At 34.1% G+C, this 26,543-nt stretch overlaps 2 protein-coding genes across 3 annotated transcripts; both read left to right on the forward strand.

The window, feature by feature from the left end:
* Window positions 1–2,517: 2,517 nt before the first annotated feature.
* On the forward strand, window positions 2,518–14,217 carry LOC123911521. Of its 2 annotated transcripts, none has more exons than XM_045962948.1 (4): window positions 2,518–2,792; window positions 3,233–4,528; window positions 10,161–10,238; window positions 12,167–13,750. In XM_045962948.1, exon 4 carries the CDS (start codon window positions 12,317–12,319, stop codon window positions 13,424–13,426), a length of 1,110 nt encoding a protein of 369 aa, XP_045818904.1. In that variant the 5' UTR covers window positions 2,518–2,792; window positions 3,233–4,528; window positions 10,161–10,238; window positions 12,167–12,316; the 3' UTR covers window positions 13,427–13,750. The 2 variants fall into 2 exon arrangements, with proteins under 2 accessions (XP_045818904.1, XP_045818905.1); XM_045962949.1 differs by having other exon boundaries at window positions 2,524–2,792; window positions 10,161–10,242; window positions 12,167–14,217.
* Window positions 14,218–16,578: 2,361 nt separating this feature from the next.
* On the forward strand, window positions 16,579–19,160 carry LOC123911522 (pentatricopeptide repeat-containing protein At1g33350). Its single transcript, XM_045962950.1, has one exon. It carries the CDS (start codon window positions 16,653–16,655, stop codon window positions 18,246–18,248), a length of 1,596 nt encoding a protein of 531 aa, XP_045818906.1. The 5' UTR covers window positions 16,579–16,652; the 3' UTR covers window positions 18,249–19,160.
* The last annotated feature ends 7,383 nt before the right edge of the window (window positions 19,161–26,543 follow it).

Below are 26,543 nucleotides of genomic sequence, written 5' to 3' on the forward strand. Positions count from 1 at the left end.
CCGAGTACATGACATAAGTTTTTGAAAGAAAAATGACACATGATGGTCAACTTAGTCAACCAATGGTCCATGTCAGCAACAACGATTTTATGATGAAAGTTAACGTCAGGGATTGCTACGACTAACAGAAGTTAAATTTAGGGACTTTTAAATATTTTTTTATGATTCAAGAACTACTATGATAGCGAGTGACATAAACTAAAATGACTGTTTACTCCTAGCAGAGGCGGTACTAGGGGGACTTTACACTATGTTTGGACGTCGAGAGAAATAGAAAAGAGTGAATCAGGAAAGAGAGAAATATAAAAGAGAGAAATAGCCAAGAAATAGAGTAGAAATTGCATGTTGTTTGGATGAATAGAAATACAAAAGAAAGAAGTACCAACATTAATTTTCACTTTTTTAATAAGTGCAAAAATAAATGAAGAAAAATAGCGAATGACAAATTTATCCTCATATGTTTTTATCTTTAAAAATATTACTAATTAAATCTTATAAATACCATCATTGATTTTATTTATAATTTTTAAAAATATTAAGTTTTTTTTTAATGATTTAAAAAAATATTAATTTGTTTTGATATTAAATAAAATAACAAGAAATAAATTAATCAATAAAAATACTTATCATCCAATTTTTTTTAAATATTTATCCACTTGTTATACTTACTAGTTTTTAGACCCGTGCTCTCGCACGGATGTATTTTTTTTAAAAAAATTTATAACGATTTTTTTTTATGTAAAATAAACAAATAAAATAAGAGAAACTTATAGAACTGAGTAACATTGATGAACCTTAGATCTACATTTACGTGGGACAAAGCTTTAAGCAAGTAAAATAATCCGCCGATCCAAAATACTGAAAATGATTTTTTTTTCATATCGACAACCCTATTCTAACGGAAAGCCAAATGATTTTTTTTGAAGGAAACGGAAAGCCAGACAATATATATAGCAAAAAAATGTAAATCAATGATACCGTAACGAAAGTTTAAATATAATAAAAAGTTAAATCTATACCTATATATATATAAAGATGATACAAAAAAATTTTGTGTGGATTTTTAATAATACCAACAATACCCTTGACTTGTTTTTTAGCGACAAAAATATTTTATTAACAAACTCACCATAACATAAGACATGTTTTTTTGGACATAAATTTACATAATAGACACAAATAGGCGCGGAACGCGCCATGTCTGACCGCTAGTAGAAATATAAAATACATTTCCTTTATTCATATTTTTTATATTTGAATTATTTATAAATGAAATTGATTGGAAAAATAATACTTATTATAAAATAAAATAGCTGATTATCTAAATAAAAAGTGAATATTTGGCCATCTCCCATGTAGAATAGTGTTTTATAATTTTTTTTTGTTTTACAACGTAGTAGAGGATCAAACTCATTACCTCATGCATACTACCCAAACCCCACTAAATTATATCCACAGTTAAAAAAAACTCGTATACATCCCAATACCCGCATGGATAACATTTTTTGCACTCGTGCCCATACTCTATAGGTACCAAAGTACCGAGTTAAAGCATGCACAATATAATTAAATATCAGTTAAAGTCTACATAATTAATGTATTAATTAAATTAAAAAACCACTTATGTCCAATTGGGTGACGTGGCATAGCTTAAACAAAGCTACCGTATGCATTTCTAGTTTCCTTTTTGTGAGGTCAGAGGTGTATAGAATTTATTAATATATATTTTTTTAAGTAATAACTACTATATAGCATCGCAACATCAAGTCAATGTGGGTAAACATAAACCAATTTCTAAGAGGCTCATAAAAAAAATTCAAAAGGAAACATGTTTTTGGTACATTAAGAATAGGAAGCATGTTGATAGGGGTATAATTGGAAAAACCAAAATATACATCTCACAAAACTAAAATCTCTAGAGAAGAGAACTTTTTTTAGTGGATCGCATGCCATAAAATTTCTTTCTCTCCTCATTTCTATGCTCTTCCAAATTATAGAAATAATTTATTTCTATGCTATTTCTCTATTTCCTAAATCTACTCAAACAAACAAAGTGATAAGAGCATCCACAATAGAGATACTCATTTTTGAGTACTTAATTGGACCTCATGTCTAAACATCACTCATTTATAATATTTTAATAATAGTATATAATAAGTACTCAATCCCTCCAACCCAACATCTCTTAAAAAGTTCTAATTAGGTCATACCAATAACACATTTTACCAATAACTATATATCATTATAAATGAGACACACAAAAACAAAATAGGTACTAATGCTTATTGTAGAACTAGTACCTATTAGGTACTCAAATGGATATTGCTCCAATGGTAGTACCTAATAAGTACCATGAATACCTAATAGCTAATAGATACTATACCATTGGAGATGGTCTAATGGGCCACGGCCACGCCCCAATTTTTATTTTTTTGTTTATTTTTTACCCTTGAGAAAATAAGAAAATACCACTGGTGTATTTAAAATATTACAAGTATATATCCTAAAAAAGAAACAAAGGTTATTATAGGAGAAAAAAAAAGTGAAACCCTTCCCTCTTCTTTCTTTCTGCGTACTCTCTCTCTCTCTCTCTCTGTGACCGTTCGCGCTCTCTTCTTCTTCACTTCATCGCCTTCAACATCTCTAAAACACACTAATAATCAGAAATCACTCTCATATCCCCTCTACGAAACGAGACGACACCCTCTCCATTTGAGACCGTTCACTTGCGGCGACGGCGAACTGCGAGTTGCAACCCCTTTTCCCTATCCGTGACACTTTTCTGTTTTTAGGTAAGATAACCTCTCTCTCTATTCAGCACATTGTTGATTGTTGATTTTGAATGAATGATTTTGTTAGTAGAAATTCTGTGAACTGTGTTTCTGTGATGCATATGTATGGTTTGATGTTGAAAATCACATTTGAGGTGGAATTGATTACAACTTCTAAAAAATTGTTGATCAAAAATTGAAGTATTGTTGTTGGTTTGGTTTGTCTTCTTGTTGCCTTGTTTATTGTTGGTTTGGTTTGATCACAAATTTACAACCTCTAAATGTTTCGCCGTAGCTTTGGAACCATTCTTTCTTATTATTCCACAGTTTATTGCCAAAGTAATATTGTTGTTGTTGTTGTTGTTTATGCTGTTTCTTGTTCGGTGATTTTGTGATTGTTCTTTGTTTGTTTCTAAATATAGATTTAGTTGATTGATTGTTGTCGATTTCTTGTAAAGCAGAAAAATAAGAATGAAGAATGGAAAAATTCATCATTTCTTTAAGAGGAAAGCTTGTGAGAATGATTCTACATCTGAACCTTTTAAAGTTTCAAGAATCGAAGAAGTGACAACTACTACTCCACAACAAGTTGAAGTTGCATCAATTGAAGAAGTGACAACTGCTACCTCTCAACATGTTGAAGTTGCATCAATTGAAGAAGTGAGAGATATCCTTTTTCCGGTAAAGAGGATCATCCAAGACGGTTTCAAGAGACTTGGTTTGAAATCTTTTATTCATGGCTAGAATATTCACCTTCAAAGGATGCCGCATATTTCTTACCATGTTATCTTTTTAGCAAAGGACCAAGTGGAAATTCTGGATCAGATGCCTTTATTACTACATGTTTTAGAGGTTGGAAAAAGTGAGAGATGGAAAGAATTGTGCATTTCTTAGGCATATAGGGAAGGATCTTCGATCGTCACACAACAATGCAATGAAATCTTTATCAAGACTTGTTGAATCAAAAGGCAAATATTGAGAATGTTTTCCTTAAACAAAGCTCAAGTCAAATTAAGAAGAATTGACTATGTCTCAAGGCTTCAGTTGACTCTATTCGTTGGTTGACACTTCAAGCTTGTGCTCTTAGAGGCCATGACGAATCTAGCTACTCAAAAAACCAAGGTAATTTTCTTGAGATGGTAAAACTTTTGGCATCTTATAATGATGAAGTAGCAAAAACTGTGTGGGATAATGCTCCACAAAATGGTAAATATACTTCACATAAATGCTCCACAAAATTACAAGAGGTGAATAGCAGATTCAGTGAGCAAGCAATGAATTCATTAACTCTAAGTTGTGCTTTGAATCCTAAGGGTGGTTATAGAGCTTTTAACATTGATACTATTTGCACTCTAGTTGAAACATATTATCCTATGGATTTCTATGAGCAAGATAAGATCACTTTTCCATTTCAGCTTCCACTATTTCTTGTTGATGCCCGTCAATCAACAGATTTGAAGAATTTATCAACTGTTCAAATATTATGTTCGTGTTTGGTTGCAACTAATAGGGATAAAGTTTACTTCTTGATTGATAGACTGCTCCGTCTTATCATGACTCTTCCAGTTTCTACTGCCACAACAGAGAGGTCTTTTTCGGCAATGAAAATCATCAAGACAAAGTTGCAAAACAAGATGAGAGGTCGGTTTCTAGCATATAGCATGTTTACATTGAAAGAGATATTACTGCAAGTATTAGTTCAGATTCTATTATTGACGATTTCAAGTCGCTCAATTTACATAGAGTGGCATTTTAAGGTATGTAGCTTAATTATCTAGTAATCAACTTTTGTGCTTATTATGACTTTTTGTATGCAATATAATTTTTATATTTAAATTAAATATTATAGTTTATTTTAGTGCCCCCCTGCATTTTTTTTCCTAGTTCCGCCACTGGTGACTAGTAGACATTAGAGGGACATCTATTAACACTAATTTTATGCCTCTTTGCTCATATATAATACATAAAAAGTGAGCGTCAAATCTTACCCTGATAAAAAGCAAAAGAAAGAAAAAACAAAATAAAAAAGAACAAAAACAAAAAAGAAAAAAGTACAAAAAACAAATCCAAAATTAGGGAGACTATCATTTATCCCTAAATTAGTCCTCAATAAATACATGAGGCAAAATTTTCCACAAAAGAAAAACTCTGTAAGTACCCAAGAGAAGTCGACTTGCCAACACTTCCCTATTCCACTCTAATACTCCCATAAAGAAATCATTGAGAGTATGGCGGAGGTGACCCCTTAGACCGAGTCTGATAACTCCCAAGGCTGCACGCAATCCGTAGGTTGTGATTATTATTTTTCTTAGAGACGTACGAAGTGAATGATTTTCTGAATAATATTGAGTTGAAAATAAAGTCGTTTATGTTTCTTGAATAAGTTAAGAGCATCTGGATATCAAGTGAAAAATAGACAACCCAACTATATTGGCACACCTAGATTTCATTATCCTATATCTAAAAGAAAAAGAAGAAAAAAAAAAAAAAAAAAAAAGAAGAAAAATACAAGGGGGACTAGACCTTACCCAAAAATAAAAGAAACAAAACATTAATCAAAATGATAACTAGGGAGTCCTAACTTGTCCCTTAAAAATTCACGAAAGGAGGGTTATCGTCCCACCACCTGAAGTATGTCAGTGACTGGCCGAAATTTGCAAGTTTATCCACCCTTGCATTACCTTCTCGGTAAATATGGGAGCAACAAAATTAAGATTGAGCAAGAAGCATACTCCAACGGTTGCGCGAGTCTCAAGGAATGATCGAATGATTTGTAAAAGCACCAACACCTACCTATGAATCACTCTCAAACCAAAGATTAGTCCAACCCCTGGTATGAGCAAGTTCCATAGCAACAATAGCCATAAGTTTGGCATGTAGAACAATGGAGTGCGGCAAAGGGAGAGCAACACTAACCTAAATGGTTGGTGAGGTGTTCACGAAACAACCCTCCACATGCAGATGAGGAATCTGTGATCAAGCCGTCAGTGTAAAAGTGCTATTTTGAAAGTTAGAGAACTAAACATATATTCAATCTCAAGCATTTTTTTATAAACAACTGTACGTTAGTGTTAAATCCAAATCTGGTATAGTATGTTTTAACTTCAAACCAACCCAACCAAACTCTATTTGTTTTTTTGTTTTTTGAAGACACCAAACTCTATTTGTTGTTATTAATTTTCTGGCTAAATTGAACTTTTGACCACTTAATTTTCACAAACTTTCATAATAGTATTTTTGACCCCTTAACTTTAGCCCCTTTTTCAAAAGGCTGCCCCCCACTAATTTTGAACAAGTCAACACACATACGAACAATGACTCACATGCCACGTCAACAAGTCAACTCATACGTGGACAATTATTCATATGCCATGTAGATGTGGCCTGCGAGTCACTGTCCACATGTGCAATGACTTTGTAGAAATTAGTGGGGTGCCAACCTTTTGCCAACCTTTTGCAAAAAAGGTTGAAGTTAGGGGGCCAAAAGTGCTATTATGAATGTTAGGGAACCAAAATTTCAAGTGTACGTCTAAAAGTTAGGAGGCAAAAAGTGCAATTTAGCCTAATATGTTTGATACAAATAAAATGAAAAGAATATGATTGAATTCTCTAGAAAGATAAGGCAAATAAAATTATTAGATTATGAAATATGTTTGTCCCAAAGGATTGGGTTGACCTAACATATAAGGCATAAAATAATTTATATTGTGAGTTCTTTTAAAAAAATTGCATCGGATTTTATGAAAATAAAAAAATAATCTAATTTTTGCCTAGATCAGTTGTATCAATATATTGTCATATTATATATTTAACATCGTATTGAATTTTTTTGATATTTTTTTAACCCAAAATTTTGAGACATAAAATCCTAACTTGGATAGTTGCCTTAGGTCGACGCTCGCAAAGGAAACACATCAATTAGAAGGTTTTTAAGAAATTGGATTTCTTGCTTTCATCATGATCACACATTCTCGCATTCGCAGTATAAGTGACTATTTGATTATGATTAAAAAGTTAAAAAATAGATTTTAATTTTATAATTAAAAATACAGAGATTAAATTTAAACTATTCAATGTTGGTCGTACGATCCTTGAAAATTTAAATGCATGAATGTGTTGAAGGCCGAATGCATGATAACCAAATCTTTGATTTATTGTATATATTTGTAAAGAATTTTTAATGAACCATCGAAATTAATCTCCAATCCCTATAGTTTTCTTTTGTCCTCGGGCTTATCCCCTTTTTACAACTGATGAGGTTTAGCAAGTGTACTAAAATCTTCATGTAATAATAATGATAAATAAGATCATTTCCACAAGGATTGCTTATTCAACAATTCAATTAAAATAGATTTAGGAAAAAGATAGGATTGGTGTGTGTGTGTGTGTGTGGGGGGGGGGGGGGGGGGTAAGGTGAAGTTTCAATATTGATTTGGGTAAATATAAAAGTAATAATAACAATCACAAGAATTAAAAACGATTAGGAATTGTATTGAATCCCTCCTTCTCCCTTATCTGGTACTCTAGATTTGATTCCTCAACAATGAAACGCTAATAGTCACGATGATAACCCATTGGCTCATCCATCCCGTTTATCTAATATAGAACCCTAATCCCTTAGGTGAAACTGATATTATCAAAACCTTCATTGCGTGTTAAATCCTATATCATAGCAACTATATCCCTATAGCAATTACGATTGGCAAACAATTAATTTAGTTCCATATATAAATTCTAGGGCTAGTATCAATTTACTTCTTAAAATCAATTCAATTTATTGGCCAGATAAAGAAAATCATTAAACATGAAATTAAAATCAATAACTATTAGTTTGCATTGAATTGAATAAAATAAGTAGTTACATGGTTCAGATAAGTTCAAAGGGAATCGTCATACAATTCCTAACCTAAGAGAATTAGCTACTCATGATAATAAACATAACACAAGAGTTTTGAAGATTAAACATGAGATAGCATACACAAATGCCCTGTTGATGAAGAATCGCTGGAAATATGCTCCCTTGAATGCTTGGACGTGCTCCTATCTCTAAAAAGTAGTAATCGTGGGGCGATGGCCTCTGTCACGACATGGACCAATCGTGGCACGATTTCCTTTGCTTGCCATCGTGGGGCGATTTCCCCATATTTGAAACACTTGATTTTTTCTCCTTTTGTTTTGTGCAATTTTTTCAATCCTCTTCAAACTCTTGACTTGTCTTGACTTGTGCTAAAACCTTATGTATTTTCCATGCAACCATAACTAAAAACTACTACTAAAACCTAATATGACTGGGTGTCTTTACAACCCCAAACTTAAACTGTTGCTTGTCTTCAAGTAACATATCTGGCAAACAAAATCGTCAGTGAGTTAACAAATAAATTTGAATGATATTTCACAATAGTAGGACAACTATCATAAACTATCATCTCACTACTAGTTTCACATGCCAAGTTTTCTAAAGCATCGACCACAATATTAGCTTCAGGATACATATGAATTATAATCACCTCCCAATCGAAAGCTAAAAGCCTTCTAAATAATCTGAACTATAGTTCTCCCATCTGGAGATTCATCTTCTGAAGCTATCTCAAGCATTGTTACAAGATAATACCGCTTTTGAATCGACATGTCACTCTATTTTTGTTGGTTTACAAATGAGTAGATGATCGAACCAGAACCTTTTAACATTCTACCAAAACTCCTCACACTAGATAAAACCTACTGGCTTCATGCCAACTCTATTTTGTTGTAAAACCATGCCACAAAGTATATTCATATAAAACTCTCAAATGAAACGAAATAAAACCAATCATATAAAACCAGGCCACAAGAATACTCAGAACCAAACCAATAATAATCAATCAAATGAAACGAAACCTAAACGAATTTGTATCAACAATAAACAAAATCAATCACATAAACCAGGCCACATTGGTATTGACTTGAGACCTGGGAGTGTGCTCCTCTTGAGGACTGAGGTTCGATTCTCTCTGGTGCCAATTTGGGTGGGCTAATTTAGCTTATTCAAAAAAAAATTACACTTGTCATTCTCAAACCCATTTCTATGCTTTCAAACTCTTTTGTTTTTGTTCCATTAAACTCTCAAATCTTCAACCACATTCATTCCTCCAATATCTACCTCTTCACTGCCATAATCACTGCTTATTGTTCTCAGCAAAACAATCATTCACTCACTTTTTCTATATTTAAGAACATGCTTAATAGCCCAATTCGTCCTAACCATTTTATTTACCCTCATGTGCTGAAATCATCAAAGGAACGGTTTTTAATAGGTTCTGTTCATGCCCAGATTGTAAAAACCAGTTTTTTACATTACCTAGTTGTCGAAACGTCTCTTGTTGATTCATATTCGAAGATTTTGGGAGGGTTAAGGGATGCACAGAAGGTGTTTGACGAAATGTCTGAGAGAAATGTTGTGTTTTACTGCTTTGGGAGGACTATAAGCACTTGGGTGGGGTCGAGAAGAGCATTTTCTATACTTTTTTTGCCAAATTCGTTCAAAACATTTGTGGGCTAAACGATTAGTCCGGCCTAATAAGTAGAGCTGTAAAAAGGGCCTTAAGGGGCCGGCCCTTTAAGGGGCGGACCTACTTATTCATGATTATTAATTTTATTTAAATTTTAAACACAGTTTTTTTAGGGTGCCGATCGTGGACAGTGCTGATTGAAGAAAAAGAGAATAAGTTCACGACACTAGAAAAATTATTTAAAATTTAAATAAAATTAATAATCAGGAATAAGTGGGTCCGCCCCTTAAAGGGCCGGCCCCTTAAGGCCCTTTTTACAGCTCTACTAATAAGGGGTCCAACATGTGCTAACCCAACCCAACCCAACCCAACCCTTTCACCATCCAATCCATCCATGTAATCCAATCCAAAACTCACCATACCCAAACGAAATTAGGCCACATCAAGGGACTCGGTTGGACCGAACCTGCCCGATGACCAACCCTAATTGTGTTGGCCCGAGTCCATAACCATCTCTAAAGTCACAGAAAAAAAAAGCTTATACCGAGATGTGCGTTTAGTGTGAGCGTGAACAAGCATGAACAATCAATAACAAAGAAGATTTATGAACCAAAATTCCAAAGAACACTCACCAAAATTGCTTCCTCTTTTCTCTTCAACTATCTTCATTCCTTCAATTGTAAGTCACCATTTTTTCTTCTCACAATCAATAATAATTACAAAAAAATTAATCAGTAAATTTCATTTGCTTTGCCCTTTTAATCATTTACTTCTTAATTCTTATTCTCATTTTTCATTCCGAATTTCTCAACTTCAACTGATTCTAGAGTCACCTATTTTTCATTATTTTTTTTCCTTATGATATTATTATTAATTTTAGGGTTTTGTTCGTTTTTCTCAGAATTAGAGGACTTGCTGTGATTTCTAGAAGCTTAGAGATTTTTTCGCAGAAGATTCGGGGTTTTGAAGTTATTAAGATGTGGGTAAGTTCAGATTCTTGTTTTAATGTTTACTTTGAAATGAGTAAATTTGATTTTCAATTTTTCAGTTATGTTGATGAGGTTGTGTGTTTTGTGATGGATTAACAAGTTGATTTATAAATTCAATTTGTAATAAATGTTTTTGGCGCGTCGCTTATTTTTATTTAGTTACAAATTGTTGCAATTGCTTGTGTTTTTCATTTATATATGTATTTTGATCTCATTTGAATGTATGAAATTTAAGAATTTAATGCATTGTTTTGAAAAATCTAAACCCCTACATGAAGATGGCTATAGTTAATTGTTTATTTGGTTTGATTGTCTGTATTTATGGTTGAGGTGTAATCAGATCGGAGATCCCGCCAATTAAGGGTCTGACCGGTTGAACCGGGTGGTCTGATTAGGGTTTAAAACATTGATATATTTGATTGTCTGTAATTATGTTTGAGGAATGATCAGACTGGAGATCCCGCCAATTCAGGGTCTGACCGGTTGAACTGGGTGGTCTGATTAGGGTTTTAAAACATTAATATACTTGACTGTCTGTATTTATGGTTGGGGAGTGATCAGATCGGTGATCCCGCCAATTCAGGGACTGACCAGTTGAACCGGTTGGTCTGATTAGGGTTTTAAAACATTGATATATTGGATTGGAATGAAATGCTGTTTTGTTATTGTACGACAAAATAGTATCGCAAGAAAAGAAGTTGGGCGGCAAAATAGGAACACATGTGAGAACCTTAAAACAGAGCAAACAAAAAGTAGAAAACTCGAGAGTTACAGTGGTACAAAAAGTAAGTCAAAAATGGTACTTCCAATGTGTCGCTTCGTATCTGAGTGACAACCGTGTCATTAATTGGCAAGACTTATTGCAACTGTATTGTATTAGATAAGTATCACTGAAATAAAATAAAAGAATAATATATAAAATTATGGGCGCGTATAGGTATGGTTTACCTGGTGGACAGATAGCTTTTATGTTACAATGCCGGTTGGTTGTGTTTCGTTTACCTGTCTGGTTAGGCTTTCCTTTTTCAACCAATCCATTTCGAGCCCACCAACACTCGATTCTTTGATACTTTATAAAAGGAAAGCTATCTATGTTCGACAGGTAAATAATATCGATACTGCCCATAATTGTGTATTTATCTAATACATTTAAAGCACCATTTTTGACTTACTTTTTGTACCTTTGTAACTCGAGTTTTCTACTTTATTTTTTCTCCTTTTCAAGGTCTGCACGTGTTCCTATTTTGCTCCCCAACTTATTTTCTCGTGATACTCTTGTCCATCTGCGGAATTTCTGGTGGCAGACTCTTGGAGTTCTGAGCTGCATTTTTGTGTAGCTCTTGCTCATTATTTGTTCTGTTTCTGTTGTTGTTCTCGCTCTATTCCCTTGGCTGTTTCGTATCGTATTGTGTCTATATTGTATTATGTATCTGGATTCTTGATACCAGTGTTGTCATTCGCTATTTGCGGAAAACATCAATTTGTTCAAAATAGCGAATCCAAAAAAAGTAGGGTTTGTTCGAATTCTGCTACGCTATAGTGGTATAACAGCTATTTAACAACACTCCTTGATAACTTATTGGTATCCATCAATTTATAATGTCCTTGTTCCAGTACTCACTGCTTGAGTGTGTTGGCATTTGCATTATGTCATGTTTGAGTTCTTGTTTTTTTTTTTAATGGCAATGTGATGTTTGAGTTATGCTTTGATGATTTTTTAAAACGTGTAGATCTGATTTTTTTAAACTGTACTGCTTTTGAATATTTTGTAAATACTGACAAATCAATGCCTTTGTAAATCTGATTGTGTTATTCAGTAAAAAATAATGCCCTGTATTTTCTTTATTAGAATTTGATTGAATTCAATCTGCAATGCAAGTTATTACCTTATTAACTAATATTCACTTTTACTTGATAGGTTTTTGATTGTCATGGACGAATCACAAGCAGTATGTGAATTCAAACTATGTATAAACCTTTAAGGCACCCACAGATGGAGAACTGCTGATGTTATATTACATCGAAGTACTGAGAGTAGAGGAGATTATCAAGAAAGCAGGTGAGAGAAATGGAGTGCAATAAGGACGAGGCTACCAGAGCTAAAGAAATTGCTGAGAGGAAGTTCATTGCAAAGGACATATCGGGAGCAAAGAAGTTTGCTTTGAAAGCCCAAAATTTATATCCTTCCCTTGAGGGTATTCCTCAACTGATAGCAAAAATTGACGTGTATATTTCTGCTGAGAATAAAGTAAAAGGAGAAGCAGATTTGTATGGTATACTTGGTGTGGACCCGCGTGCCGACGATGATACGGTCAGGAAACATTATAGGAAGCTAGCTCTCATGCTTCACCCAGACAAGAACAAGTCTGTCGGAGCCGATTGGGCCTTTAAACATGTTTCAGAGGCGTGGAGTATACTGTCCGATAAGGCAAGAAGGGCAGCTTATGATGAAAAGATAAATGCAAAAGCACAGAAAGGCTCAACCATTTTTGGCGGTTCATCAGCAAACGCGGTGGCAAATGGGGCTAAAGAACAAAGTTCATGTTCTATCCATAAATCCAAATCCACATTTTGGACTACTTGCATTGGATGTAAAATGCAATACGAGTATCCAAGAATGTACATAAACCTGAAACTCGCGTGCCCTAACTGCCATGAAATATTTTTGGCACTAAAAACCAATACGCCTCCTGCTAGTTGTATCAGACCTGGGGCTCCGTTGAATTTTAATCCAAAGCCCGATCACCAAGGACCTCATAAAAGCAAATCTAATGCTGGAAAGAACAACATGGCAGCTCCAAATGTTGGAGCAGGGTCTAACAAGAATAGTTTCCAGTGGGCTCCATTCTCAAACTCTGGCATTTCTAATGTGGCTCAAGCTGCAAATGTGGTTCAGCAGGCATATCATAAGGTGAAGCGAGATCGTGAGGAGGCACAAGCCACTACTGAAAAGGAAGAGGCTTTAAGAAGGAAGCAGAATGTTTCCAAAAAAGGTTACGGTAAAGGTAATCGAGCTAAGAGGAAAAGAAGGGGCATGGAGGGAAATGGAGCATCTAACTCTACTAGAGATCTCTCCGCCATTGAACTTCAGAATCTTCTTATCGAGAAAGCAAGAAAAGAAATTAGGAAGCAACTCAACGAGTTTCAGTCAAATACTGTCGATAAATCAGTGGCGTAAAAGAGTGGAGATTGCTTCCAGAAAGAATGAGGCTATAAATTCCGCAAATTGTTCCATATTTGAACTTTGAAGTTTGTCAAAGCAGATCTCTGCAATTTGGACAAGGGTCTTGCTATCGTTTTAAGTCTTATTTATTTTATTTTATTCCTTCATATGTTTCTGTTTCTTAGCTCTGTGATTTATAGGAGGACTTTTACCTTCAAAATTATGAAACTATCTGCATGATTATAAAACATATGTTATGTAACTACATATGAATGTTAAATAGTTACCTATACAATTATGAAACTATCTGCATGATTAAGAAACATATGTTTCTGTCTCTTTAATAGTATTTCTTGTGATTATTAAACTATCTGCATGATTTACTTCCTTTGTTTCAATTTCAAGCATGTTAGGTAACTACATATGAATGTTAAATTGTGAACAACTTTAAATGCAAAATCTATTTAAATATATTCTCATAAAAAATCAATTAATTAAGTGGTTTATCCTTTTGCTACGACTTTTTTTTAGATAATAAAATTTTAAAAAATGTTTAAAAGTTAGAAATATTTCAATTAGCTTCTCATAAAATTTATTTTCGAGAGATATATTTTTGAAAAATGTGATTTTTGTTGTGATAATTTTTTTTTTCTTTCTTTTCACTAAGTTAAGTGAACAACGGGCATCATATGATATGTAGAAATACCAAAAAAGTTGGCACGCCCAGAGACCCTCATTGACATTATCTACCATATTCTCGTAATAATATATAATATAAAAAAGAAAATTTACAAAAGAAATAAAAATTGGAGGACATACAACCTGACCCCGTAAAATAACAAAAGTGCAGGCCAACCAAGCGGTCAAACATAAGATAAATCAGCATAAGTGAAATCAACCTAATCGAATTGATACGGATAATAAAATGGCACCGGCGCGGTGGAGGCAAACTTAAATCAGTGAATCTGTAGATCTCAATAGACCTAGAAAAATTAGAGAATCAACTACCGAGAGTACCAATGACCAACCGATAACCCGCCGACGACAATGTAGCAAACCACCGCCGTTATTGAACGAGATAGAACATGACAGAATAACCCAGGACAAATTTTAATCTATTGACAGAATTTGGTTTTGTACGGTGTTTGGTTTCAAAAAGTTATTTTGGTATTTTATACAATTTGTCCGGTCCCTTGACCCCCAATTTGTCCGGTCTTAGAAACAGTATTAAAATCATAGTACAACTGAAATTGTCTTATTCAATCTCTTATTTTTTAGCAATGAAACAATCTTACTTTTACTATTCATGTCCAGTATCTATTTTAGGCATATCTTTCTTTTTCTTTTTTAGGCATATTTTTCTTTTTCTTAACTATATATATTTTTTTAATTTACTATTGAACAGATGATCGAACCCATGACCTTATGCATGCTACCCAAATCTCTCATCACTCGTCCAAACCTAGTGGCTTCTAATGCATTATCATCGCATCAAGCAAAAAATGCATTTTTTTTTCTAATGCATTGACAATTTGACATTTTTTATTTTTGTGAATTTACTAATTTTTTCATTCTACATATTTGTTATGGTTTTTAATGAAAAAGTTATTATGCTGTTTTTATAATAAAAATTTATTATGAGTATTTAGTATAAATTTATGTATTTTTACTTTATTAGTTATGATTTTAAATAAATTCTCACATATAAATGTATTATTATAAATTAGAATTGAAATATGATGACATATATAGTCAAAGTCTCTAACATATCATGTTAAATATCAAAAAGACATTGATTTATCATGTGAAATAAGCTTTTAAACAGACTAACAAGCCACATTAGGCTTTCAAAAGGTCAGGATCAGACCTAAAAGATAAGCCTATGATAGGCCACATGCCAGACTCAGACCTTCAAATTTTTGACAGGCCAGACTCAGGCTTGGCAAAGCCTAGCTCGGCCTAGCCTATTCCCACCTCGACTCGTTATTGGATGTTGGACAAGTTTTTTTTTTTTTTATGTTTTATTTATTAAATATTAAATTAAGAACATATAGACATTAAGGCAGGGACATATATCCCAACTTAGTTGGCATTTTTATCCTTCCGCGTCCTCCACCTATAACTCATTGTTGATAAAAAGAATATAAAAATATATACAAAAACTAGAGGACAAAGACCTAATCTAGTGCGTCTACACAAAAGCACGAAGAACAATAAAATATACCCAACTTTTATTTTTGGCAAATAATATACCAACATCTAGTTAATCCTAAAAGATATAATAGAAGTCATAGATAATTGAGGCGAATGGACCGACCGTCAACATGAATATTGTCCATGCACCCACACTACTCCTTGCGGCAAGCAGCAAGAGATGATGTTTTTCAAACAATACAGTCCAAAATCAATGGATGATACGAACATTGAAGCATCAACCTCTGACTAAACAAATCTTGTTGGACATGACGTTTTTCAAGCAATACAGTCTGAAATCAATTGATGATACGAATATTGAAACATCAACCTCTGACTAAACAAATCTTGTTGGACATATATCCAAAGCAACTCATAACTATTCAAAAGTCAGATCGAGCGATGGTCGATCAACGGAGCTGGACACCACGAATGCGAGAGACGCCAAAATAACCATCAAATCCTTTAGTGCGAAGAACGACACTACCGCCAACACGGCGTATCCACACACCTAATCCTTTCGAATATTATCGGGCCGAGACAGGACTTGATGATACCGGAACGTGGATGATTTCCAACATAGCAAATCAGCAGACAGAGATGAACAAGCTAAATAGTTTGAAGATTTATAGCAAGGGTATTCAACAAAATTTCAATCAATCAAAAATGCTCCACCATTCTGCAATCAACAGTTCTGCATGCAACAAGATTCTAATCGTGACCATATGAATGGTCCAGTCGGAATCGTCGGTGTCTGGGCAGGGGGAACCGGAGACGGTGGTGCGGACAAATTTTTAAAACATTGAAAAATAATTAATTTAAACGCATCGATTGAAAAATTATAAAAGAGAAAAATATATAGATAATATAATATATTTTTTAAAAATATTTTTCATATGTTGGTCAAAAAATATAATTTTCATATATACACCGTAGTATTTCTCCAATTCACCTCCTATACTTGTTCTGGACTCTCGTTATTTTCATTGCAAAAACCATATAAAACCATGTCCCAAGAATATGCAGAACCAAACCAATAATCAATCAAATGAAACGAAACCTAAACGAATTAGTATCAACAATACTAAACAAAATCAATCACATAAACCATTTAAAACAACTTCAATCACACTTAACCACACTTGGTCATTCTCAAACCCATTTCTATGCTTTCAAACTCTTTCGTTTTTGTTCCATCAAACTCTCAAATCTTCACTATGCTCAACAAATCTTCAACCACATTCATTCCCCCAATATCTACCTCTTCACTGCCATCATCACTGCTTATTCTTCTCAACAAAACAATCATTCACTCACTTTTTCTATCTTTAAGAACATGCTTAATAGCCCAATTCGTCCTAATAATTTTATTTACCCCCATGTGCTCAAATCATCAAAGGAACGGTTTTTAATAGGTTCTGTTCATGCCCAGATTGTAAAAACTGGGTTTTTGGAATACCCAGTTGTTCAAACGTCTCTTGTTGATTCGTATTCCAAGGTTTTGGGAGGGTTAAGGGATGCACGAAAGGTGTTTGATGAAATGTCTGAGAGAAACGTTGTATGTTTTACTGCTTTGGTTTCTGGGTATTTGAGAGCTGGTGATGTTGAATGTGGGTTGAAGGTGTTTGATGAAATGGTTGAACGGGATGTACCGGCTTGGAATGCGGTTATTAGTGGTTGTACTCAGAATGGGTTTTTTTCTGAGGGGATTAGGTTGTTTAGAGAAATGGTATTTGTTGCTGCTGCTGGTGAGGGCGGGTTTTGTAAGGGTAATAAGCCGAATCAGGTTACGGTTGTTTGTGTGCTTTCGGCTTGTGGTCATGCTAGTATGCTTCAGCTTGGGAAATGGATACATGGTTATGTTTATAGACATGGTTTAGTGGTTGATTCGTTTGTCTCGAATGCGCTTGTGGATATGTATGGGAAGTGTGGGAATTTGGAGTTGGCAAGGAAGGTTTTTGAGATGGACCGATGTAAGGGGTTGACTTTGTGGAATTCAATGATTAATTGTTACGCGTTGCATGGGAATTGTGAGGGTGCAATTGCGATTTTTGAGCAGATGGTGGAGTGTGGTAGTGGTGTGAGGCCTGATGAGGTTACTTTTATTGGCTTGTTGAATGCTTGTACTCATGGTGGTTTGGTTAAACAAGGTTGTGGATATTTTGATATGATGGTTAAGAAGTATGGGATAGTGCCTCAGATTGAGCATTACGGGTGTTTGATTGACCTTCTTGGTCGGGCGGGTCGATTTGATGAGGCGATGGATGTTGTGAAGGGAATGAGCATGGAACCTGATGAAGTGGTTTGGGGTTCTTTGCTTAATGGATGTAAGGTTCATGGTCGTACCGATTTGGCAGAATTTGCAGCCAAAAAATTAGTTGAAATAGATCCACATAATGGTGGTTATGGTATAATGTTGGCTAATATATATGGTGAATTAGGAAAGTGGGATGAAGTGAGAAATGTGTGGTGCAAATTAAAGCAACAAAAGTCTTATAAGATTCCAGGATGCAGCTGGATTGAGGTCGATGATAAAGTTCATCAATTCTATTCACTTGATCAATCTAATCCAAAGACAGAAGAGTTGTACAGTGTTTTGGAAAGTCTGTTTGGTTACCGAAGTGAAGTCATGATTGAAATGTAAACCTTAATAACTTGATCTAATGAATTTCTAAATTCACCTCCATAGATTTGGAAGAGATCTAAACAAAGGAAGAGGTAGAATCAATGTAGTTTGGAGGATACAATCCGAAAATGGATCACGAAATGCATTGCTGCGCTTGCTACTGATCTCTGGCACATACTATCGCTGAACCGTCACATGGCCAAGTATTCTTATGAAGGAACTTAATTGTTTGAAGCATGTTTTTAAATTGTGGCTGCAGTTACGCTGCAAACCTTGATATTGCAGGAAATGTGCTTCTGTTATTGAAATTGTAACTGCGATGTTGTTGCGGAGACCTCAAAGTCCTTGTAAGAGGATGTTTCAAGAAAAGAGAGCGGTCCTTGTAATAATTAAGTTAAATCGGATATAATTATTTTTTGTTCGGCGACCTTCACAGAGAAATGTAGTAGTATTAGAGAGAAAAACAACACTAGTATGAAGGATTCCAACTAGAGCCATTGTTTTTGAATATGTTTTATTCTTTTTGGTTTGACCACTGATTCATTCTATTCTTTTTGTCTTGGAAGATAAAAAACAATAAGGATTGGTAATTATTGAAGATTTTGTAATTGGTCACTTATCATATCAGTTTACTTTCTCAAATTTTGTACCATTTGTATCAGTCTGCTTTCTCAAATTGGTCACTTATCATATCAGTTTGCTAAATATTCAAGGCTTAGATGGTATGATTGTACCATTTGTATCAATTTTAGAAGTGTACCGTTTGACTTTTTTTCTTTCGGAAGTACGTTTGACTTTTGCACCAATTTTTGTTTGTATTTATTTATTAGTATGACTTTTTATTTATTTAATTTTTTTTAGTATGACTTAATTTTATTGTAGAATGTAACATTTGTACTACCAACAATGAAGTGATAAGAGTTTTAGTCCCCTTAAGCATGTGGTCAGGAGTTTAATTTTTGGCTCATGCGTATTGAGAAAATTCGGCTGGGGGGGAGAACTCACCTTGTATGCTCCACAGGTTTTCCGACAGATATTAATCATCGCTAACAACGGTGGAAACTTCATACCAATATCACCGTAACTCAAAATAAAAAGAGTAACATTTGTACCGTCTCAGGAGTTTAGTTCAATTGTCAAGAACATTGTATTATATATGTAAGAGGTCGGGGTTCGAACTTTGATCATTCTACTTATCCACTTTAAGAGTGAAATGTCCAGCACTAGGGTACTTGACAAGAAAAAACATTTGTACAAAAAAAAATTGGATTAAATTCTATAGTTTTGTGTGACTATTTTTTTTTTGGTAATCATGATATATTGATACAAAGTTTATACTCACATTATTGATGATTAACTTATTTCAAAGAACCCGTGAGACATATACGGCGAGTTCTCTTCTTTCAATCGAATTTTTTCTATAGACAAAATTAAAAATCAAACTCTACTTAAAAAGCCCAAAATTTTTATTACTTATACCAGTTAATTATTGATTATGTGTGACTATTTTTAGTATCTATTATCAATAAATAAATAAAATAAATAGAATTCTTTTTAGTCCCTGTCTTATATGGTGTGTTATTTTACTAATATATGCTTTTTAATATTTGTATTTTAACAATACTATATTTTATAGTGCCCTATTATTTCGTTAACATGTTTGAATAATATTGGGGTTACAGGGATGACAATTTTACCCATCCTCAATGGGTACCCGCAAAAAATACTCACGATAGATAGGATAAAAACCCGCATTTTTAAGTACGGACACGAGCATGATTAATTATCCATAAAAATAAGCGTGTGTATGGGTGCGGGTATGGGTACCTTAATACCCACCCCGCTCCATACCCACATAATATTCATTTATTAATTTTATTTATATTATTATATAATAATATATGTATATCAATTTTAAAAAATAAAACTCTATTAAACTCTTATACATTCCAATTATGTTTAAGTTAAGAAAAAGAACCCCTCCACAATCTAAGTCATTCAATATATAAATACTATATCAATGGTAAGATTAGACTTTTCCCACCATGGGAAAATTGTTTGTCATTCCCATCTTAAAGGCCACCACCAATAAGATTATATTTGTTCACCTTTTACTTTTGTTCACAGAGGCTTCTTTATTTTTTCAATTTTAGATTTTAGCTAAGGTGCATTTGTGTTGTTTTTGATCTATTATACTGATTTGAACGGATGAACATCTTTTTTAGTTAAAAAAAGTGTAAGAAAGTAACACACAACAATATATTATTCCACTTATAGTTTTAAATCCGGACCGGTGATCGATCCGGTCGAAGCTCTAGGCCACTGGGTTACTGGTCGGACCGGTGGGTCACTGGTCGGACCGCATGACTATTGACCCAATATTTATTTAAAAAATAATATAATTATACTAAAATATTTGATCAAATATAAAAAATTCATATGCTCAAAAACTTCTCATTCCATCATTATTTATATTTTGACTAACATATATATTGCATCATACTTTCTAATATATATATATATATATATATTGTTTTAAATTAACTATTTTTCAAAATGAAATATATAATAAGTATGAAAAAACTTAACAATGTTTTTTTATTAATTAATAGGTATTCGTAAAAAAATGTTAACATAAGTCTCATCACTATGATGGTGATTTTTTATGTTCCCTAAATGATAGTAATTATATATTAATTAGATGTAATATCATAATAACTTAATTGGCCAAGTGGTAAGTGTTTCTTTATTTTATCAAAAGGTCTCGTGTACAACACCTACTAGCCACATTTTGAGTTTTTTGAAATAATTATTCAAGCTTAATTAGACCGGCCGGTCCGGTTTTTAAAACATTGATTCCACTTGTTAAATGACAACTTAAATTGTGCAATAACAAAATTCATTTGAACACGATCGGGAGAACCTGGGTTAGATCCTTGGGTGGAACAATTTTTCAGTCAAACTTTACTTATCTCGCGGTCGAACTCCGGATTACTAGGACCCCCTTTCCCTAGGAACCGGAGGGTTAACACCAAAATAATTATTTTTTATTTGAACAAAAAGTTAAGTTACATAATCAACTAGTTATTAGTTAATTAGTTAAAATTCAATTACCAATAGTAATGAAAATTGCTTTTTTCGCCCCCCATGTTCCTCTTAAACCCCCCAAAAATCCCAAAATAGCATTGAATTTGGGGGGGTTTAGGAAGCTATGGATCCTAGGATCCGAAATATATTATGTGCGGTTCGTGGGATCCGAAACAAGCCAATTATAGATGGGAACACGTTTTGGGGGGGGGGGGGGGGGGGCGAAAATTGTGCTTATACATTGGTTTGGAGTCTACAATCCAAAACCAATTATGTTCGGATTCTGCGAACCGAAATGGTCACGAAAATCACAGGTTTGGATCCTGCGAACCGAAATGGTCACTAAAATTACAGGTTTGGAGTGTACAGTCCAAAATCAAGTTTTCTGCAGAAATTTTTTACAGTTTTACAGGCCAACATTATGCATGTTCGGAATTTGCTCTTTTGCACTAAATTAAAAGTTAAATATAACCATTGTCATTACATATGATAACTTCAAACATAATCAAATAAATCACAACTTCAAACTCTAAAACGTAAATTACAACTTCAAACTTAAAAACAATTCAAGCAAAATGACTTCGTCTTCATTTGGCTCCATCTTCATTTGTCTCTCACAACTACATGATCATCTTCATTTGTTTCCATCTTCATGTCACCTTTTTCATTCTTCATGAGTTCGTCAAACTCAACCATCCGGTCCATAAATGTATCCTCCCAAGTCTCAGCCTCTGGCGCCCTATGATTTTTCCATTCCTTACAAGTTGGAGGCAGTGGACACCCAACCTTCAATTTAACATACACAAAATGGTTTGGAACCATACCAACACACATAATGCGTGCAGATGGATCCAACGGTGAACGACCGCGCAGTGGAAAATAGGTTTCACAATAACCAATCTCGTATTTAGTTAATAAAACTACAACGCGGTTGTAGGCCGTTGCAAGGATATGCCCCATATCTGATTTCACAATCACCATAGTAAATCCAGCTTTTATAGCCTCTTTTTTGCACCATTCGATCATCTCATCTCGGACTTTATACTTTTCACACTTAAAAAAATAATTGGCAGTGTTAACCAAAATATTTGCGGGTTCAACTACATTAGGTTGTGCAATGTCGGGTTCATCGATGTTCGGTTTCATTTCAAACGGAGGTTCGGCCATCACAAACCCTACCTATCACAATAAATTTCAAAATTTTAAAAAGCTGTCCAGTTTGGCATGTGGGATCCGAAATGGGTTCGGATTGTATGGCCAAACGCGACTGCGATCATAAAACCATGAAAATTGAAAAAATTAACGGTTTAAAGTGCTTATTACCACTTGTATGACTCCGATTGAGTATTGCGCCCCTCTTTGAGTGAATAAACGTTGCTTTCAAGTCTCTGATACGCCAAAAAAATCGCCCTAGATCCAAAGCTCCCAATTGAGTGTCCAAGTGGTTATGAAAGTGCAACTTCTGAAATATAGGCTATATAGACTCTATTCGGATCCTACACACCGAATAGAGTCCAAACGCATTTATAGGGTCAAAATGGTCACTTTGGGTTTGGGGGGCCTTGGAGGAAACAATGGGGGAAAAAAAGCAATTTTCAATAGTAATTGTTCCAAATTCGACTAAAGTCCATATTATCCAAAGGCCCAATATACCTTAAGGCCCAATATGGGTCATCCATATCCAATCGAAGACTCATCACTCCATATGCTGCACCATCCATAGCAGATAAATCATCCTCGCATGAGATGTACTATCCTCATCAATTTCACGTAAAGGGGCATATAAGGTTGTTGTGCATATTCTCATCATGCACCACTACGCCTATATATGCACATATGCATTCACTTAAGGTACACACATTTCACCCAATTCATACACATTCATATTGAACTGTTACTGACTTGATCGTTGGAGTGCTAACATTTTTGCAGGTATTTTTTCCCCACCATGTCTGCAACATACAACCACCATCATTACAAGCCTTGTCTCACCGGAGGAAGGTTTCCCACATATACCTTCTCAAACTCACTATCTTAACTCACTTTTTCCTTTCACTTTACACTTTTTTCCTCCAATAAAACAATTCCAATGGCAGGGTCAAGAATAACTTGTAGAAAGATCACTACTACCGACCTTAATCCTAGCTCATCAACTCTCCACAATGTTGAGATCATACCCGAACCCGAGTTCAAACCTATCCTTACCTTGGTAGTAAACGAAAACCCAGAAACTGTGGAACGACCGTAAGGAAACGTTTTGCCTTCATATGGCAAGCTTTAGAACAACCAAATACAAACCAAACTCAAGTTTGGGTCGTGATACCCACTCCCGGACAAATCCACCGGAAAAGAAACCAGATTTTTTTTTTTTAATATTTGTGGAAAGAGGCGGGAAAAAATTTCAAACGAAATCCCTGTAAAACAATTCAAACAGAGAAATTTGCGGCGGTTTCAAAACCCTTCTAAAATTTATCCACCACATTTCATCTCATTTCTTCAATTTTTCTTTTCTCTATACTCATTCTGATCTCTATAATTTATTTACTAATTCTCTATTCATTCTCTATAATTTCTTTACTCATTCTCTATTCCTTCCCCTCTCTATAATTTCTCTACTCAAATCTATACTCTCTCTCTCTCTCTCTCTCTCTCTCTCCCTCCCTCCCCCTTCTCTCTACATTTTATCTACTCATTTTTTTTGTCAAGTAGTCTAGTGGCTTATCTACTCATCCTCCTCTCTATAATTTCTCTACCTATTCTTTCTCTACTCATATTTGATAATTTGATTTTAAAAAAGTCTTATTTCTTAATATTTGTAATATTTAAACTTAATTGAATCATTATTTAATGGCTTAAATATGAAAACGATCCCTGCAATTACGGCTTGTTTTGATTTTAACCCCTGCAAAAAAAAAAAGTTTGATTTTAGACCTTGCAAACTGTCAAAACTTTTAAAAAGGTCCTTGAGGTGAATTTTTGGCTGACATGTCAAATAATTGATGATTTTTCAGATGCTGACTAAGATTTTTGACGACGTGGAATTAACATGTCATTTTCATTTAAAAATAGAAAAACGGAAAATATAACATGTCAGAATTTTTTTTAACAAAAAAAAACATTGAAAAATAAAAATAGAAACTTAATATACTTAGGGTGCGTTTGTTTCATGGTTACAAAAATTAATCCCGGGAACAACTTTCCCTGGCATGACTTTCCAAGGAATAAATTTTTCAAAAAAGTGTTTGGATACATTATTAATTCCCAGGAATCTTTTATTTAATTTTTCTTAAAATAATTAATATATTTTATTTTTGAAAAAAAAAGAAAGAAAGAGGGAACATTTGTGAAATCGTGGGTAGATAGTGGTGTAGGCTGGTAGTTTTTTATACATAACTGATTTTGTTCCTTGGGAATAAAATATTCCTGCGTCTATTAGAAGGGATTAATAATCCTGGCAACGTGGGAAAAAACCATTTCCCTGGAATAATTATTTCCTTGGAACTATTGTTGGTTCCATTTTAACAAACACGGCTAATTTTATTTCCAGCCTTAGATTCCCAGGAATATGTTTAGAATCCATGAAACAAACACACCCTTGCCAAAAAAACCCACTTGAGATTGGTCTAGTGGTGTTGGCTTGAGTCCTTGGAGTATGCTCCTCTCAAGGTCTCATGTTCGATTCCCTCTATTGCCAATTTCGGTGGGCTAAGTCCATACAGAGCAAAAAAAACTCTGGCTTTAAATGGGGCCCTGTAAGTGGTCGATGGGATTGGTCTCCTTGGATTAATCGGTCTTAGAGCGGGATACCAAGTTTTCAAAAAAAAAATATACTTAGCAAAAAAAATTAATATATTAGATTTAAAATAAAAAACAAAATAAATTATCAAATAGAAGAAAAAAAATCACGCAAAGAAGAAAAGAAGATATCGAGTAGCAAATGTGGTAGCAGATGTGGTTCGTCTACTTTAGTTTTTGTTGCAAAAATGCTTCCTGTGTGTGAGTGTCAAATATCCATGGTGACTTACAAAGCCAACATGAAATTGAGAAAGATCAACAAAAACAAACAGTAGAAAAAATCACGAAGAAGAACTCTGCGATTTGAAGAAGATGAAGAAACTGCGTTTTTCTTCTTTGCGTGTTTTCTTTCTTCTACAATATTTGATAATTTTTTATTCTTTTTAAATCCAATATATTTTTAAATTTAATATATTAATTTTTCTGGTAAGTATATTATGTTTCTATTTCTATTTTTCAATTATTATTTTTTAAAAACCTGATATGTTATTTTCCGTTTTTCTATTTTTAAATGAAATGACATTTTAATTCCATGTAACGACCCAAATTTATTATTCACTACGTAAGTGTTTATTTATTTGGTGACATTACTTTTAAGTAAGATAGTAACTTTAAGTTATTTATCGAGAACATTAGTTAACGAGCGAGTCTATGAGAGTTAACGCGAGTTGGGCCGTGTTAGTGGGCTTTAGGCCCAATGGGCCTTGGACTTAAGTTGGGGGGCGCTATATGAAGCCCTTAGAGAGAGAAAGACTTCATTTTCTCTTTGTTTTGGAGAAGTAGAGAGAAGGGAGAGCTTGAGGAGGAGCTAGGGCAAGAGAGAAAGCTAGAGATCCAAGAGCAAAGTTTGTGAGTTCATCGGTCTAAAGTAAGAGAGTAGATTTCATATTCGTGAGTGACTCGAGAAAGGGGAGAATGTCGATTTCTCCGTACCCGAACATTCTCCACTCCATTTTCGTTTTGGGTTGAGGAATATTTTCTAAACAAAAGTGAAATCTATTGATTAAAACATGTATATTACAGTCTTAACATGTTATACAAACGATTTTGTGGGTTAAAAGTAGGAATTTGTTATGTTTTGAATGAGTTGTTTTGTTCTTGAGCTTTTGAGATAAAAATGGTAAATCTCTACTTTTTCGTAGTAAAAATGGTAGATCGGTGAAATGAACCGTCCTTTTGTGTTTATATGTATTGATTACACTTGGAAACAAACTTATTTTGGGTCTAGAACATCAAAAATTGGGTTTTTGGGTCGATTTTAGCTAGAAATCGCGATGCAGAGCATTGCTGTCAGGAGGCTCTCGCTGAGCGACTAGGTGGTGAAAGTTGGAGACCATACTCGCCAGAAGCTGTTTTTACACGGACTTGGCTCGCCAGTCTTCGCCATGGCTTCACTCAGCGACTAGCACTAAACCTGACTTATTTTGTGGA

Source organism: Trifolium pratense, linkage group LG2 (genome assembly GCF_020283565.1).
Source record: "Trifolium pratense cultivar HEN17-A07 linkage group LG2, ARS_RC_1.1, whole genome shotgun sequence".
Lineage (NCBI taxonomy): Eukaryota > Viridiplantae > Streptophyta > Magnoliopsida > Fabales > Fabaceae > Trifolium > Trifolium pratense.